Source organism: Cnephaeus nilssonii, assembly GCF_951640355.1.
Source record: "Cnephaeus nilssonii genome assembly, chromosome: 5".
NCBI classification, from domain to species: domain Eukaryota; kingdom Metazoa; phylum Chordata; class Mammalia; order Chiroptera; family Vespertilionidae; genus Cnephaeus; species Cnephaeus nilssonii.
Genome location: NC_137076.1, coordinates 18,723,970 through 18,740,227, shown reverse-complemented (window position 1 = coordinate 18,740,227; position 16,258 = coordinate 18,723,970). Strand labels below are relative to the sequence as shown.

General features: G+C 49.6%; 1 protein-coding gene across 1 annotated transcript in view; it reads right to left on the bottom strand.

Moving 5' to 3' along the window:
• The window catches only part of UNC13A (unc-13 homolog A), a gene marked incomplete at both ends in the record, with an annotated part of 54,531 nt that overhangs the window by 14,469 nt on the left and 23,804 nt on the right, over window positions 1–16,258 (bottom strand). Inside the window, 19 exons of the mRNA XM_079772741.1 lie at window positions 764–916; window positions 1,374–1,462; window positions 1,697–1,774; window positions 2,285–2,368; window positions 3,703–3,846; window positions 4,229–4,325; window positions 4,995–5,121; window positions 5,306–5,391; window positions 6,868–7,001; window positions 8,948–9,082; window positions 9,304–9,393; window positions 9,715–9,783; window positions 10,077–10,227; window positions 10,630–10,793; window positions 12,018–12,133; window positions 13,678–13,847; window positions 13,968–14,109; window positions 15,001–15,228; window positions 15,831–16,050. Coding sequence (XP_079628867.1) covers window positions 764–916; window positions 1,374–1,462; window positions 1,697–1,774; window positions 2,285–2,368; window positions 3,703–3,846; window positions 4,229–4,325; window positions 4,995–5,121; window positions 5,306–5,391; window positions 6,868–7,001; window positions 8,948–9,082; window positions 9,304–9,393; window positions 9,715–9,783; window positions 10,077–10,227; window positions 10,630–10,793; window positions 12,018–12,133; window positions 13,678–13,847; window positions 13,968–14,109; window positions 15,001–15,228; window positions 15,831–16,050 — 2,477 coding nt within the window. The remainder of the gene's footprint in view (window positions 1–763; window positions 917–1,373; window positions 1,463–1,696; window positions 1,775–2,284; window positions 2,369–3,702; window positions 3,847–4,228; window positions 4,326–4,994; window positions 5,122–5,305; window positions 5,392–6,867; window positions 7,002–8,947; window positions 9,083–9,303; window positions 9,394–9,714; window positions 9,784–10,076; window positions 10,228–10,629; window positions 10,794–12,017; window positions 12,134–13,677; window positions 13,848–13,967; window positions 14,110–15,000; window positions 15,229–15,830; window positions 16,051–16,258) is intronic.

The following is a 16,258-nucleotide window of genomic DNA, read 5'->3' as shown; positions in this document are numbered from 1 at the left end:
AGTGGCGATAAACTGGATTAGAAGGCTGTATGGAGAACAGGGACTGTGAGAGGGCTGGGGCCATGCTCGATAGGAAGGGGGATTGAATGGCAGGAAGAGGATAGACTTAGGAGGGAAAACAACAAAGAATTCATGATTGGATATTTGAGGGCTGAAGGAGAGGGCAATTTACCATTATTCATCCAGCAACTGACCCCCGTCCACCCAACCATCCCTCCCCCAACTTTCTTTCGTGCTACTTCCATCTCTTTTTCCTTCCTTCCGTCCTTTCTTCTTCCCTCCCCCCGTTCTTTCCTTTCATACATCCAACTATCCATCAGCCATTCTTCCTTTTTCCCTCTCTCCCTCCTTCCTTACATCCATCCTCCCATGTACACTTCCTCCATTTATCTTTATGCTCATCAACCCATCCAGTTATTCATCCATCCAAATACTTACCCAACTATCCATCCATTCATCCATTCATTTACCCATTTGTCCATCCATCCATTCTTTCATTCATCTATCCTCCATCTAGTCTTTTAGCATTTATCTCTTAATCTACCCACCTGCCCAACCCTTATGTCTTTCCACCCAACCATCATTCATCTATCTATTCAAATATTTACTCACCATTTCTTCCAATCATGTACCCACACATCTTTCCATCCCTTCATTGCCTCCACGCACACACCTCCTGACCATTCAAACACCACCCAGCAAGCTGCCCACTTGTTCTCTCCAGGCCAGCCTCTGGGCTCAGAGGCCACCAGACATGGCTCACTTGCTGTCCAGTAGGTCCATGATGGGCTGCAGCACATTGTCAGCATCTTGGGCCACGCTGCTGCAGGCACTGGCTGGCACGTTGCCCGTGCCCTTCACCTGGCTAAGGATGTCGCCCATCTGTTTGACACACTCCTCAATGTGAGGCTGGAAGCTGGGGGCATAAAAGGGAGAAGCTCAGACCAGACTCCTGGCCTCTGGAGGAAGGACTGGATGAGGCCATCAGTAGTGATCTGTGGACCGTGACCTTTTATCATCAGCATCAGGGAGCCATGGTATATACCTGAGGGGTGGGGGGCAGCATTAATAATAGCAGGATCGGGCACCAGGCTATGACATTTACCCGTGTTGTTTATTTCATCACACAGTCCTACTCATGTACTATTGTTATCATCATCCCCCCTTTGCAGATGAATAAACTCAGGCTCAGAGAAGTTAAGTGACTCACCCAAGGCCACACAGCTAGTAAGCAGTGAAGCCATGATTGAACTCAACTTCATCTAACTCCAAGTCTGAGGTCTTCCCCACTACATCTGCTGAGTCTCTGTATGCCCCAGGCTTAGGTCTGGGGCTGCCCCCCTCCCTGCTCCCAGCCTTGGAGGTACCCCCACCTGGTAGCAAACACCCGGCTGAGCTCATCCAAGACGTTGTTGAGTTTCACCTGGAGCTCTTTCAAGATGTCGCTGGCCTCCGCATCCAGCTGAGGAAGGGGAAGGGCCATCCATCAGGTCAAGTTTACAGAGCAGCCACGTATCTGGGGCATTTTCCCACCCAACCCAGGGAAAGGGACCGCAAGGGGCTCGAGAGGAAACTGAGACACAGGCAGTGAAGCCACTTGCTTGGGTTTGAGGGACTGGCTGAGCTGGAATTCATCAGATATGAGCTTTGGGGCCCATAGGGATAGGGGGCATCACCCCACCTGGTCCCACCTCACCTCTTTCCCTCCCATGGCTTCAAACATCTTCTCTAGCTGAACTCGCAGCTGCTGAGTGTTGTTCATGAGGATGCAGGGCTGAGGATGGGAACAAAGCAGGCAGTCAGGGATCAGGACCCCTCCCCAGAGTCTCCCTCACCCACCACCAGGGATCCTGGATGGTTTCAGCGTCTGGGTCTGGAGAAACCTGGGGTCCCACAAGGTCATCTAAGAATGGAAGACAGTATTTGGGACCAGGTTCCTGGGAGTGTTGAGGAGGGTGGTCTCTGAGGACTGGCAGAGGGAAGGAGGACCTAAGCAAGTGGGATGGGCCTCTAAGAGTAGCAGGAAGGGGTGTTCTTGTCATATACCATGTTCTCCTACATGGGACCAAAGCTTTGCATGCTCACATACATACGCCCTGAAGGCTTCATTTGCAATAACACACTAAAGGCGTGTCCCCTCACCTCCAGATCCCCCCAAACACACACAGTCAGATACACACAGCTGGACACACAAGCAGACACAGGTCTCAGAACCCAGGGAAGGATGGAACTCTGGGGGTGCAGAATTGGGTTAGGAAGGAGGACAAGGGTCCCCGCAGGTCACCACTTTCTCCTTCTCCTTGGAGCAGTAGGAGGCGAAGTCCTTGATGATGATGTCCGCATACTGGAGGAGCACATTACTGATGGTCTGGATAGGACATAGAGAGTGGTTAAGAGGAGGGGCTGGGGCTGGGTGGGCCCATCAAGAGCCACCTGTGAGATGAGGGGTAACCTCAAACCCACTTTAGCACCTAAGATGGACCACTGGGCTGGGTGAATTCTCCACCCAGGATAACCATCACAATAAAGGGGGACACCACCACAAGAAGGTGATTGTTTTATGTAGACTCAGCTATTTTTCAGAGCGATAACCATCTAATTGTTAAAATACCCAGCCCCATCCACAAGCATGAACTTGATCCTAAACCTAAACCAAATCTCAGTTCCTACCTGCATTCCCCAACTTCAACCCAGCTTAAAGAAAATCCAATTGAACCTAACCCCAGACCAATGTCGTCAACCTCCAAACTCACCCTAGGTCCCACTCAAATTCTCTATAAACCCCAACATTTTAATGATACCAAAGCAATCCCAACAGTAATTTTAAACCTGACCCCAACCTCAACCCCATCCCAACCTTAATCCCAGCTCCAAACTCAACTCCAACTTTAACTACAACCCTGCCCTAAACCCTAACCTCAACTCAAACTCTGTCCCCAACACAACTCTAACCTTTATGGAAGAACTAACCCCAATATTGACCTCAACCCCAACCTCAATCCCAATGATATAACCAATACCAACTTTTACCTCAAACTCAATCCCCATCCACCTACTCATCCATCCATCCATCCATCCATCCATCAACTTCAACCTCACCCCAAATCCTAATCCCAACCTCAACTCCAATCTCAATGACATCATCAATCCAATCTCAACTCAAACCCTAACCTCAAATTCTAACAACTCCAATCTCAATAACATCACAAACTCTAACCTCAACCTCAACCCAAACCCTGTCCCCAACCACAACTCCAACCTCTATGGCATGACCTACTAGAACACAGTGGTTCGGTTGTTTTTTCCATAGACCTCAACCCCAACTTCAATCCCAATATCACCAACCCCAATTTTTTAAAATATATTTTATTGATTTTTTACAGAGAGGAAGGGAGAGGGATAGAGAGTTAGAAACATCGATGAGAGAGAAACATCCATCAGCTGCCTCCTGCACACTCCCTACTGGGGATGTGCCCGCAACCAAGGTACATGCCCTAGACCGGGAATCGAACCTGGGACCCTTCAGTCCGCAAGCCGATGCTCTATCCACTGAGCCAAACCGGCTAGAGCATCAACCCCAATTTTGACCTCAATCCCGACCTCAACCCCAACCCTGATCCTGACCCCATTCCCAACCTCAACTTCACTCCAATCTTGACCCTATCCCCCACCTGGACCCCAACCCCACCCACACTCCCGCACCTTGGCAAACCGCCTCATGTAGTGCCCCACAATCTGGGGGTCAGGGCACTCGAGCTTTTTGATGATCTCAAAGCTCTGGTTAAGCTGGGAGAAGACATCCACCACGGAGCAGGAGAACAGGGCATGCTCTGAGGTCTGCTGGAACTGCAGGGTAAGGGAGGCCAGGAAAGAGGAGAGTGGTCAGAGTCAGACAGTCCCCATAGCTCAACCCTCCTCTACTCTCCACAAGGAGACCCAGAGACCAACTGCCTTGGGGTGAGATGGATAGTATGTGAGGTTGACTTAGAGCCAGACACAGAGGCCACTGAGTGGGTGGGTGGGGTCAGGCTTGATAAACTCATATTCATCTGTTGAGTGAACAAAATAATTTAAACACCATGAACAAGACAAAGGTTGCGGGTACCCTTCAGAGACTGGCCTCATCCCAAGGGTAGTTTTTGTCCCCAAATTGTATCTCAATGGACCTGGGAGGGAGTGAATCCACGGTGGGGAGATTGGGAGCTTGGTGGTGGGTTAGCCTTCTCACCCCATCCTTCTTGTCTCGCTCCAGGGCTCCATGTAGGAAATCTCGGGACACCTCCTCATTCTCATCCAGCCACTGGATGACGAAGGGTTCAAACCACCTGGAATGGAGAGTTGGGATGGGGTCCTTCCATCTCTTGTCTCCATAACCCTCTGCTTGAACTCACCCTGTGGTCTTGGGTGGTCACTCTCTGCTCCCCTCCCCTACCCGGCCTTGGCTACTTCACCCATGAAATGAACCAAGTGACCACTGTCAGAGCAAAGCCCAGACTTGTGTGAATCCTGGTTGATAAACTGCCCAGGGGTAAGTAGATTTACTCTCTGAGATCCCAAAATAGTATATAGCAGGTCCTCGGTAAATGGTGGCTACCAGCCCACTCTCTATCACAGCTTGTGAGCCAGACATTCCAGGTTCAAATCTGGACTCCATCACTTACTGGATGTCAGCATTTAAAATCCTTCAGCATTTAACCCTCTATTTCTTCATCCACAATATAAAAACTATGATGTTCCCATCTCATAGAATTGTTGAAAGGATTAAATGAGAAAAGACATGTGGGACTGCTTAGCACAGTTCCTGGTACTTATGATTATTAAGTGTTTGGCTATAGGAGTCCATAGGCCAATGGCTAAGAATGGAGAACCCTGGATTTGAGCCCCACCTGTGCCCTTGATGCCCAGGGAACCCTGAGTAGGTGAGCCTTCCTCTTTGGGCCTCAGGGTAGTGTCAGCACTATAGTTCTGATTTGGGTTCTGGGCAGGGGGCTTACGCAGGGTACTCTGGCACTCGGTCCTTAAAAGCAGGAAGCTCTGTCACATACTCATTGTAGAGCCACTTGACCTTGAAGTGGAGGTTCATGTAGTCGGCGCTCTTGCACAAGCGATGCTTGTCATGCTCTGGAGCAGGGAATAAGGGGGGTGGCTCAGCCAGGAGTATCTGCCACCCTCTGTCTTGGCAGTGCCCACACTGGCCATCATTGATATTCGAGCTCAGGCATGAAGGTACAGGGCACTCACAGTCTTGGAGAAGACACAGCTGTCTGCTCAAGCCAGGTTGGGAGACATGGCGTGGGGGACTCACCCTCCATGGCATACTTCATGTCCTGGGCAAACAGGTTCCACATCACTTCAGCACTGATTTTACCCACATTCAGCTCCTGGGGAAACCTGATAAAAGTCATGGAAGTATGAAAACTTGACAGCTAGGAGCCAGATGGCATAGGCTACTTAGGCCTTCCTAGTCAAATAGTTGTGCCGTACAGGCAGAAGGATCTGTATTCAAGTTCCCTCACAGTCACCAACTTGCTGAGTGACTCTGCATTGAGGTCCTTCTTCTCCTGAGCCTCTACCCACATATCCCCCCATATATTAATTTACCCCTTTATCCATCCATATACCCATCCATTTACCCACTCATCTCTCTATTCATCCATCCATCCATTTCTCCCTTCATTCCCCATCCATCCATCCATCCATCCATCCATCCATCCATCCATCCCTCCCTCCATCCAATCATCCATCTATCCATCCATCTACACATACATCAATTCCTTTATCCACGCACCCATCCTTCCACCAATCTAAATCTATCTATTCATTCACCTATCCATCCATCCATCCATCCATCCATCCATCCATTTCTCCCTTCATTCCCCATCCATCCATCCATCCATCCATCCATCCATCCATCCATCCATCCTTTTTATCCACCCACCCATTCTTCCATCAACCTATTTATTCATCCATTCACCCATCTATTCATCCATCCATCCATCCATCCATCCATCCATCCATCCATCCATCCATCCATTCCTCCCTCCATCCAATCATCCATCCATCCATCCATCCATCCATCCATCCATCCATCCATCCATCCATCCATCCTTTTTATCCACCCACCCATTCTTCCATCAACCTACCTATTCATCCATTCACCCATCTATTCATCCATCCATCCATCCATCCATCCATCCATCCATCCATCCATCCAATGTCCCTGATCTTAACTCCATATCTAAGTAACCAAGAGATCAGGGCACCTCAGAGTTAGGGGCCCCTCTAGCATCCACCTCAGGGAGAAATAAAACACAATAGCTCTTTAAACTACAAGAGATGAAAATTCTACAGACATATAAATCCACAAACCAAAACTGCACACAGTCACACATAATACACAATATTGTATATTGAAGTCAATTCACATATACACCCACAGACCACAACTACACACAAAAGTTCATCCACACATGTAAGAGATAATGCAATTTAAATGTAAAAAATTCAGAAGAGTATTTTGCACACAGTAAATACTAGAACACTATCTATTGTTACTTATGAATCTACACACACACACACACACACACACACACACAAAATTATATACATATGTACACAGTTATTCACACAAATCAATACATATAAAATACATGTCTGATTACACCAGTAATTGTGTACATACACACAATTTTATGTTTATGTTTGCAAATTATGCCATATTTCATCTAGACATAACCCCACCTCCAATTTCCCCCACATGTACAACATTTTATGTATAGTTAGACAAGATTGTGCACTAGACACAAAATTGTGCACACACATACACAATAACCTTCAGATAATTAACTATATAGACACACAACTCACTGGTTGAGGCAGGGAGTGTAGGAATTCTTGTCTTCTTCGATGATGGATACTATGAGAGTGATCAGCTTGGACCAGAAGTCGAGGTTCTTGATGCTGGGGCCCTGTTCCTCTGGGGGAACTTCCCCCTTCTTGGCCTGGATGGGGCAGTGGAGATGTTGGCTCCAAGGGGTCCAGGGACTGGGGCTTCAGTCAGTTCATTATTGAGGTGCAGAAGGTTGCTGATGAATGGGCCCCATTAACATGTGTGTGGTTCAGGTGGGAGGTCAGCATGGGAAGGGACTGAACTCGTAAACTGGCTCAAGCAGAGCTTATATCTATTCAGCTTAATGAAGCTTAATTAGACCCAGCTCATAAAACAGAATGGACCTGAATTTAGCTGAACAAACTCAAGCCCACTAAACCAAATGGAACTGAAGTGAATATAAATCATACCCACTTAGCTTAGCAGATGGCAGTTCTCAGAGTTAATTCAGTGGAACTGAACTTGGGCCAATTACACTTTATAGAGTAACATTAAACTTAACTGGATGGAATTTAACTCCAATAAAGTGAATTGAATTTAGCCTAATCAATTTCTCCAAGATCAACACCAGCCTACATAAAAATAATGGACATAAACTGATCTACATTCAACCCAACCCAACCTAACCCAAGTCAACCCAATCCAACTCAACCTAACATGCTCAGGCTAACTCAATCTAACTTTAGTCAATCAATGGAAACGAATGTAACTCAACTCAACTGAAATGAGCCCAACTGAACCCAATTCAATTGAACTCAACTGTACCTAATCCAACAACCAGCTCATTCGGACTCAACCCAGTCGAGAACAACTTCAACTCAATTCAACTGAATGAAAATGAATAAACTTTTCTTCAATTAAATTAAACTCAATCCAACTCAGTGCTGCTCACTAATTAGCCAAGAGCAATTTTAACTTAAGTCAACCAGATAGAAATAAATGGAACTAAACTGATTATGGTTGAACTAAACTCAATTTAATCCACTTTACCTCAACTCAATTCAATTGAGAGCAATTTGATTTCAACTCAAGTAAAATGAATGTAAATGAACAGATGGAAATAAAATTGAACTGAATTCGGCTTATGTGGTTACTTCCTGTCAGAAACACAAGCTGAGGGAGGGGCCACCTGAGGCTAATCACCCTGGGTTTTAAATTTATAATTTATACATCTTTTCCTTCTGATAGCCTGGGACATTATATGTGTAGATAAACACATGTTGAAAGATCTCAAATAAATTAAGTTGAAATGACCAAAACTGAACTCTACTGAAAAAAAAATCAATTCAACTCGCCCTGGCTAGCGTGATTCAGTTGGTTGTCGTCTTGTGCACTGAAAGGTTGCTGGTTCAATTCCTGGGTAGGACATGTGCCTGGTTGCAAGCTCAATCCCCAGTAGGGGTCATGCAAGAGGCAACCAATCGATGTTTCGCTCTCGCATTGATGTTTCTCTCTTTCTCTCCCTCTCCCTTCCTCTCTCTCTAAAAAAAAATCAATTAAAAATCATTAAAAAAATTTAATCAACTCAACATTTATTGAGCAGTAATTCAATTCCAGGCATACTGTATTACGTCAACTCAAGTAAGTTTAACTAAAACCGCCCTAACCGATTTGGCTCAGAGCGTCGGCCTGCGGACTGAAGGGTCCCAGTTCGATTCCAGTCAAGGGCATGTACCTTGGTTGTGGGCACATCCCCAGTGCGGGGCGTGCAGGAGGCAGCTGATCAATGTTTCTCTCTCATTGATGTTTCTAACTCTCTATCCTTCTCCCTTCCTCTCTGTAAAAAAAAATCAATAAAATATATATATTTTTTAAAAGTTTAACTAAAACCAAATTTATTGAACACTTATTGTATACCGGTACTAAGCATGTAACTAAATTTTATCTAAAGCTTGTATCTCATCCTCAATCCTGAGATGTTGGTTAATGACCTAATTTTACAGAGGAAAATATTGAGGCTCAGAACAGTTAAATCACTTGGGAAGGAACAGATCTGGGACTTAGGCCAGGGTCTGGTGGGTGTCTACAATTCCTTTCTGCCTCATTTGGAGTCCTTACAGGGTCTGTCTGGTACTCCCGACTGTAGAGTTCATGACAGTTATTGAAGATGTACTCATAAGTAGAGTTGAGGCAGGCTTTCACACAATCCTTCACAACCTGGCTGGCTCGGGGCGGGCTCTGGAGCTCTTGCACCTAGAGGGATGGAGAGGGCATGGGTGGGTAAAACTGGGACAAGAGTTGCCCAGGAAGTGGCTACAAGTGATCCTGGGTTTAAGGAAACATCGTACCAACATGAAAAAAGAGCGGCACTGAGAAAGGGCACTGCTCTCCAGGAGAAATGCTGCTTGTTTAGGACCTAAGAGTCCTAGAGAGTCCTTCTTGGAGAGGTAATGGGACTGGGTTCCCTTTCCTACCTTCATCCGAAAGAAAGTGATGCTGGTGAGAAGGTCCACAGTGGATTTGAGGTCCTGGAGTCTCTCTGGGCTGCTGGCTGGGAAGTTATTCTGTTGGAAGGGAGAAGAGAGGAGAGGTTATGGAAGAAAGTTAGGAGAGGATAGGAGACAGTGTTCTAGGGGAGATACAAGAGCCCCGAAGTTTCAGGAAGTGAGTTGGGGGTCAATGAGAACACCTTGACGTAACTGGGAGGTCTTCTTGGATGCACCAAGTTGGTTGGGAAGGTGCTGCTCACATAGGTGTACACTTGTTAGAGGAACACATTCTGCATGTTGAGATGGGTCCTCCCATGTGCACGCCTGCTAGAAGCTGTCCCTCCTGGGCACACATGTGTATGGGGGTAAGCAAGTCATCGTGCATGCATCTCTCACCCGATACATGGAGAGGTCAATTCGCAGGGAATTATGCAGTTGGTCCAGGAGCTTCACAAAGCGCTCTTTCTGGGAAAGCAGAAGAGGAGGAGACTAGATGGAAGCCGGGACTTGGGCATCAAGTGTAGCAGTGAAAGGTGGCTACCATATTGGCTGAGGGCTTACAGGAAGGGCATCCCATCCACCATTGAACTGAACCCTTATAACATCTGCTTCCATTCTACAGAAGGGTAAACCGAGGCTCAGAGAGACGTGGCTGGTACACACAGCAAATCAAGTCCAAATTGGAAATCGGGGAGTTGAATAGGGTTTCACCAGCACAGGTGTGGGTTCTCCCTCATCCCCCAGGCCCTGGGACTGACCCCGAAGTTGGAGGCTGCGAAGCGGTCAGAGGCAGACACGTTGGTGGAGGCGGTGGTATGCGCATAATAGGCATTGATGTTGGCGAGCAGGGTGCTCATGACAGCAGGCACCCCAGGACACATGTACTTGGAGGAGAGGCAGGCAAAGTGGCTGGTGGAAGGGAATGGGAAGCACTGGGCCTGGTGTCCAGCCAGGACAGGCTGGGCCCCACCTAGAATGCCTCCAAGACAGCATTGTGAGTGACTCCTTCCAGCGCCCCCCACAACCATTCCCTTTCCCTCTGCCTGATTCTGTCCTTTGAGTTTCTCTGTCTCCTCTCCGAGTTGCCCTATGTCTGCCTCTAACTCCAGCTCTCATCCCTGTCACTGCAGTCCCCAGCACTGGCCCTTTCCTAACCTCCAGGGGAATTATATTACACCTACCATACCCACTTCCTCTCCACTCCTTTTCCTGTGAACGCCTTCCATCCCAGATCTGCCAGTACCCACTTGGTGACCGCCCCCTCAGTTTTCTGCACCTCACCCTGATGCCCACCCCAGCCTACAGCCTCACGTCATGGCTTGGTAGATGGACTCGACGCCATAGCGCATGGCAAATTCATCCACAATCTCCTGAGCTGTCTCATCATAGTAAACCTTCCAGGCATCGTCACCCTTGGCATCCGGGATCTTCACGACCCCGTTGTTCTGCATGTCAGTTACGAAGTGGAACAGGTTCTGCCAACACAAGAGAAGGAGTCAGAGAGTGCAAGGGGGCACAAGGGGGCAGGTGTAGGGCATTTTACATTATCTATCCATTTGTTTATTCATTAACTCATTCATCTACTCTTTCACCCATCCAGCTACCAAAAATTTCACCTGTCCCTCATCCATTCTTCCAATAATCCATCTATCCACCTATATATTCACTCACCCATCTGTCTACCTGTCCATCTACCCACTCACCCACCCACCTATCCACTTAACTATCTCCAAATTCACCCATCCACTAATTCACTCTTCTAATAATTCAACCACACATCCATCCATCCCATCCACATTTACTCACAACTTAATCAGTCCATCTAACAATTCACCCTTCTACTCAATCAACCATCAATCCACCCATCCATCTCTCATCCATCTGTTGATGCATCTATTCACCCACCCATTGTCTAACTACTCCAAAATTCTCTCATTATACCTCTATACTTTCAATAGTTAAAACATCCATCCATCCACCCACCCTTCCTTCCATTCATTCACCCATCTACCTACTCGTCCATCTACCCACCTCTCCAAATACCCCTTAAATTCATCTATTCTACCTCCTAATAATTCAACCACACACCCATCTATCCCATCTGCTACATACAACTTAATCTGTCCATCCAATAATTCATCCACCTACCCATTCAATCATCTGTCCCCCATCAATTTATACATACATCCATCATCTATCTGTCCATCCATCTAGTTACCCATTCATCTATCCAACTACCCCCAAATTCACCCATCCATTAATCTATACTTCCAATAGTTCAATCACACACACATCCACTCATCCCTCCATTTTTTTATCCATTCATCACTCATTCATCTATTTAATCATTTATTCATACAACAAATTAAATTATACCCAGGCAGCTGGAAGAGATAGACGCAGACCCAAACAGCCCAACTTTGAGGTTCAAGGATGGGACAGATGGAAGACCTGGAGCTGGGTAGTGAGAGCCTGCCGGGAGGTCAGAAAGGGCTTCCTAGAGAAGGGGACCCTGAAGCTGACCTTGATGGATGGGAAAGAGTTTTCCAGGCAGAGAATGGCATGGGGGACAGCCTCAGAAGCCCAGGGGCGTGTGGAAGGAGGAAGGAGGGAGGAGCTGGGCCGGCAGAAGTGGCGAGTGGAGGTAATGTGGAAGATCGCAGTGAGCTTTGAAGGCAGGGTGGAGCAGCGGGCCTCACCTCATGCAGACAAGTATACTGAACATGGTAGGGGGCCACCTTCTCCTCCCCTTTGATCTCCACACTGATGTGTAGCCGGATGGCACCTGACACAGCAGATTTGTCAGTCCGCTTGTCTGCAGGGCAGAAAGGGATGGTAGTGTCAGAACCTCCCAATCTAGAGAAAGTATTTATTTATTTATTTATTTATTTATTTAGTTAGTTAGTTAGTTAGTTAATCCTCACCCGAAGATATTTTTCCATTGATTTTCTGAGAGAGTGGAAGAGAGACAGAGAGAGAGAGAGAAACATCGATGTGAGAAAGACACATCGATTGGTTGCTTCCTGAATGAGCTCCGGGCTGGGGATTGAGCCTGCAACTGAGTTACATGCCCTTGACCAGAATTGAATCCATGGCTCTTTAGTCCGAAGGCTGACACTCTATCCAACTGAGCCAAACCTGGCCAGGGCTATCCCTGGGCTATTTTAATGTATGCATGACTATTGCGCTCCCAGACTCCCTGAAATTAAGGCCTGAGCGTCTCTCCTCAGATTGACTCTCTAGACTCGTGTCTCTCCCATTAGACTAGAATTCCTTAGACCCTGTCTCTCTCTTCAAGCTAGGATCCCAGACAATGCTTCTTTACTCCGATTAAATTCCTGGTCTGCATCTCCCTCTTTAAACTAGGAGCCCTAAGCACTGCTCCTCCCCCAGACTGAGCTCCCAGGGTCTGCGTTCCCAATCAGATCAAGCTTCCCAAAGTCTAGTCATCTTGTCATACAGGGTTCCTGGGTCTGTGCCTCTCTCCTCAGACTAGGATCCCCAAGTCTTGCTTCCTGACTCTCCATCAGAATAGGGTATCTAGATTTCTTCCAACCAAACTAAGTTCCTCGGCTCTGCTCACTCCTCTCTGAGTGGGTTCTTCCTACACTTCCAGACTGAGCTCACAGACCCTGCACCCCCCACCAGATTGGGCTCATAGATTCTACTCATCTTCTTAGATGGGGTTCTTGGGTCTGTAGCTCACTTCTCAGATTAGGATGCCCAAACTATACCTCCTCTCTTACATTGGATTTTTAAAGTTCCATCTTCCTTCTCAGGTTGGATTCTTTGGTCTGTGCCTCTCTCCTCAGACCAGGATCCCCAGGCCTTATTTCCTGTGTCCCCCATGAGACTGGAATACAGAGATTCTGTCCCTCCCACACCCTCAAACCAAACTAAGAACTTCCTAGGTCCATGGTCGGCAAACTGCGGCTCGCGAGCCACAGGCGGCTCTTTGGCCCCTTGAGTGTGGCTCTTCCACAAAATACCACGGCCTGGGCGAGTCTATTTTGAAGAAGTGGCATTAGAAGAAGTTTAAAAAATTTGGCTCTCAAAAGAAATTTCAATCGCTGTACTGTTGATATTTGGCTCTGTTGACTAATGAGTTTGCCGACCACTGGGCTAGGTTCTTCTGTTCACCCTCTCAACCTGGGGTGCTTCCTGTCGCCATCAGATTGGGCTCACAGAGTCTGCCTCCTTCACCAGATTGGGGCCCACAGACCCTGCCTCCTCCATCAGATTGGGCTCCTGGACTGACTCCTTCTGACACGGTGTCTCTCCCCTCCAACTGGGTTCCCCACTTTGGTTGGCTCCCTGGAGCCCCCTCCCTGCCTCCTGCAGGCCCCTCCCCTTGCTCACCCAGGTTGTACCACACGTCCATCTCGCCACTGAGCGTCCGCACCTCGATGATTGTCTGCCCCAGGAAGTCGTCAGACTCTCTCTTGAACCGTTGTTTCACGCGGGATTTGATATCATCGTCTTCGTCCCAGACTCGTACCTTGATTCGATCTGAGGAGTTGTGACATTCACTGCAGGGGGGAGGCGGGAACGAAGGTCAAGCAGCTGGCTGGGGCTGGTACTGGCGTCCCCTTGGGCTGCCCCGGTAGGGAGCTCTGCATGGGACACAGGGGGCCCAGGCAGGCACTTACAAATGGAAGTTCTCCTCCCACACAGGGTTCAGGTTCCCGTAGATGGTCTTCGTCCGTTTCTTGGTCTTCCCGACCTGGACGGTGACATAGGGGTCACTAGATCCCGTCTTGTCCTTTGCCTGCAAGCCCTGGGCACAGACCACTGGAAGACACATGGGACATGTAAAGGTGGGCTCAAGGAAGAAGGTATGTTGAAAACAGGCATTTCCAGGGGCTCCAGGCTGCTTGCTGGGGACACCTGTGATGTGGCCTAAGGGCTGAGACTGCTTACTGGGCACACTGACCTTGCGGGAGAATTAATATCCAGAGAACCCTCAGTCAGTGATGGATGGGAAGGAGCCCCAGGGCCACCCCGAGAGTGGGACATTCTCAGGTGTGTGCTCTACACTGTGCCCTTGAAGTTCCCCTGTAGGATTGAACCCCCATTGACCACAAAATCACCTACTCATTGGTGCCCCCTGCAGGGAAACTTCCCTCCCTGCTCCCAGACTTCTGTCTCCACCCACTACTAGAGCGTCCTGGGACCACCTCCTGGACACCCATCTGCCCTGGAATCATCTTGGAGTCTGTCTCCTGGGAAATCCCAATGAGTTTGGGCCTGGATAAACACCCTAGGGTAGGCCCACAGACAGTGGGAGCTCAATACTGTCTCCTAGTGGCCCCAGGTGGGAATGAGCCCCAGGTGTCCACAGCACTGCCTGCTGTTGGCACCCTGTGAAGAGCTTATTCTGGTCCAGCTTCACTTCCAAACTCCCACGGGGCTTCCGGGGACCGCCTCCCAGACAATCCATGTGCCCTCGACTACTTTTCCTGGGATCTCATTCTGGGGGCACTAATCAAGATGCACCCAGATAGGTGTCATGCTCATACGTTTGGAGACATACATGTCCACCTGTGGGCACAGATGCACACACACGTGGACCTGGGAAAGCCACGGATAGGCTCAAGCATCGCAGCAAAGGGAAGGAAGGGGCCTGGGAGGGAGCTAGAGGGCTGGGAAGAAGGGACCGGGTGGCCACCCTGGTGGCCTCACCAGTGATGCTGATCTTGGCCGACCACTTGGACGTGCCGTCCAGCACGCTCTGCTTGACCGCCTTCATCTGCTGCGTGTGCGCGGCCTTGGTCACAGCGAAGATCTCCTGGATGAGCTCGAAGATCTCGGGCTTGTTGCGCTCCCGGATCTTCATGCGGTCCTTGAGCACCATGATGATGTTCTGCGTCCGGTCCTCAGCCCCGTGCTTGGAGCTCTTCTCCGCCGCCCCTGCGGAAGCGGACAGCCGGCGCTGTCGGGGAGCACTCCCGGAGCCAGCACCCCAACTCCAGAGCTCCCTCAGCGGCTGCCGCGGGCACTTTAAGCCGTGGGGGTTCATATGAATAACCCCCAAGCTAGAGCTTCCTACTTGTTCTCTGAATACCTCCTCCCGCTAGGCTTTCTACCCTGCAGAGCCCGGCCCCTCTGAATCCCCTGCCCCCTCCAGACCCCACCCCCCTCTTCTCTCTCTCCCCTGCTGAGCTAACCCTAACCCGTTTTTCCCCAGGGGAATGGGGGTCTCTCATTTACCCATCCCAGCCATTAAGCCAGTGCCTGAGCCCCGCCCCAGCCGTCTTCGACTCTCTCATACCTCCTTTCCCCTCCTCTCACCCCCACCCTCCCCCCAGAAGGAGTCCCGCCCTAACCCTCGCCCCCAGTCCCTGTCGGCGGCCCCCACCGCTCTCCGCCCCGCCCCTCTCTTCAAACCCGTCTCGCAGTCCCGCCGGCCCGCGCCCCGCCTCCGCGGAGCCCCCCCCCCACTCAGTCCCGCCCCCACTCAGTCCCGCCCACCGCACAGCCCCGCCCCCCACGCAGTCCCGCGCCGCGCTCACGCTGCAGGCAGTCGGCGTTGAGCAGGTCCTGGCACTTCTCGTGGCACTTGACGCCGCACTCGGTGCAGCGCATGCCCTGCCGCGCGATGCCCCACAGCAGCCCTTCGCACTCGTAGCAGTAGGTGGGCGTGGTGGCCGTCCACACCTCGAAGTTGTGCGGCGTAGTGCACGAAATGGGGTAGATTAAGGCTTGCAGGGTCTTCTTGTAAACGTGGTTTTTCTGCGGGGAGGGAAGGGGTGCGGCGTGGGGCGCAGCGTCCTCACCTGGGGTCCCTGTCTGCCATGCCCTCACCCTGTGCAGAGAGAGTCTAGTCTAGTCTCAGTCCCTCCGTCGCCCCCACAGGGTCGGGATTCACCGGTTCCTGTGTACAGAGGGTGCTACCCCGATGCTGAGCTACCGAACCCAGGAGAGTGAGGAATGCCCGTCT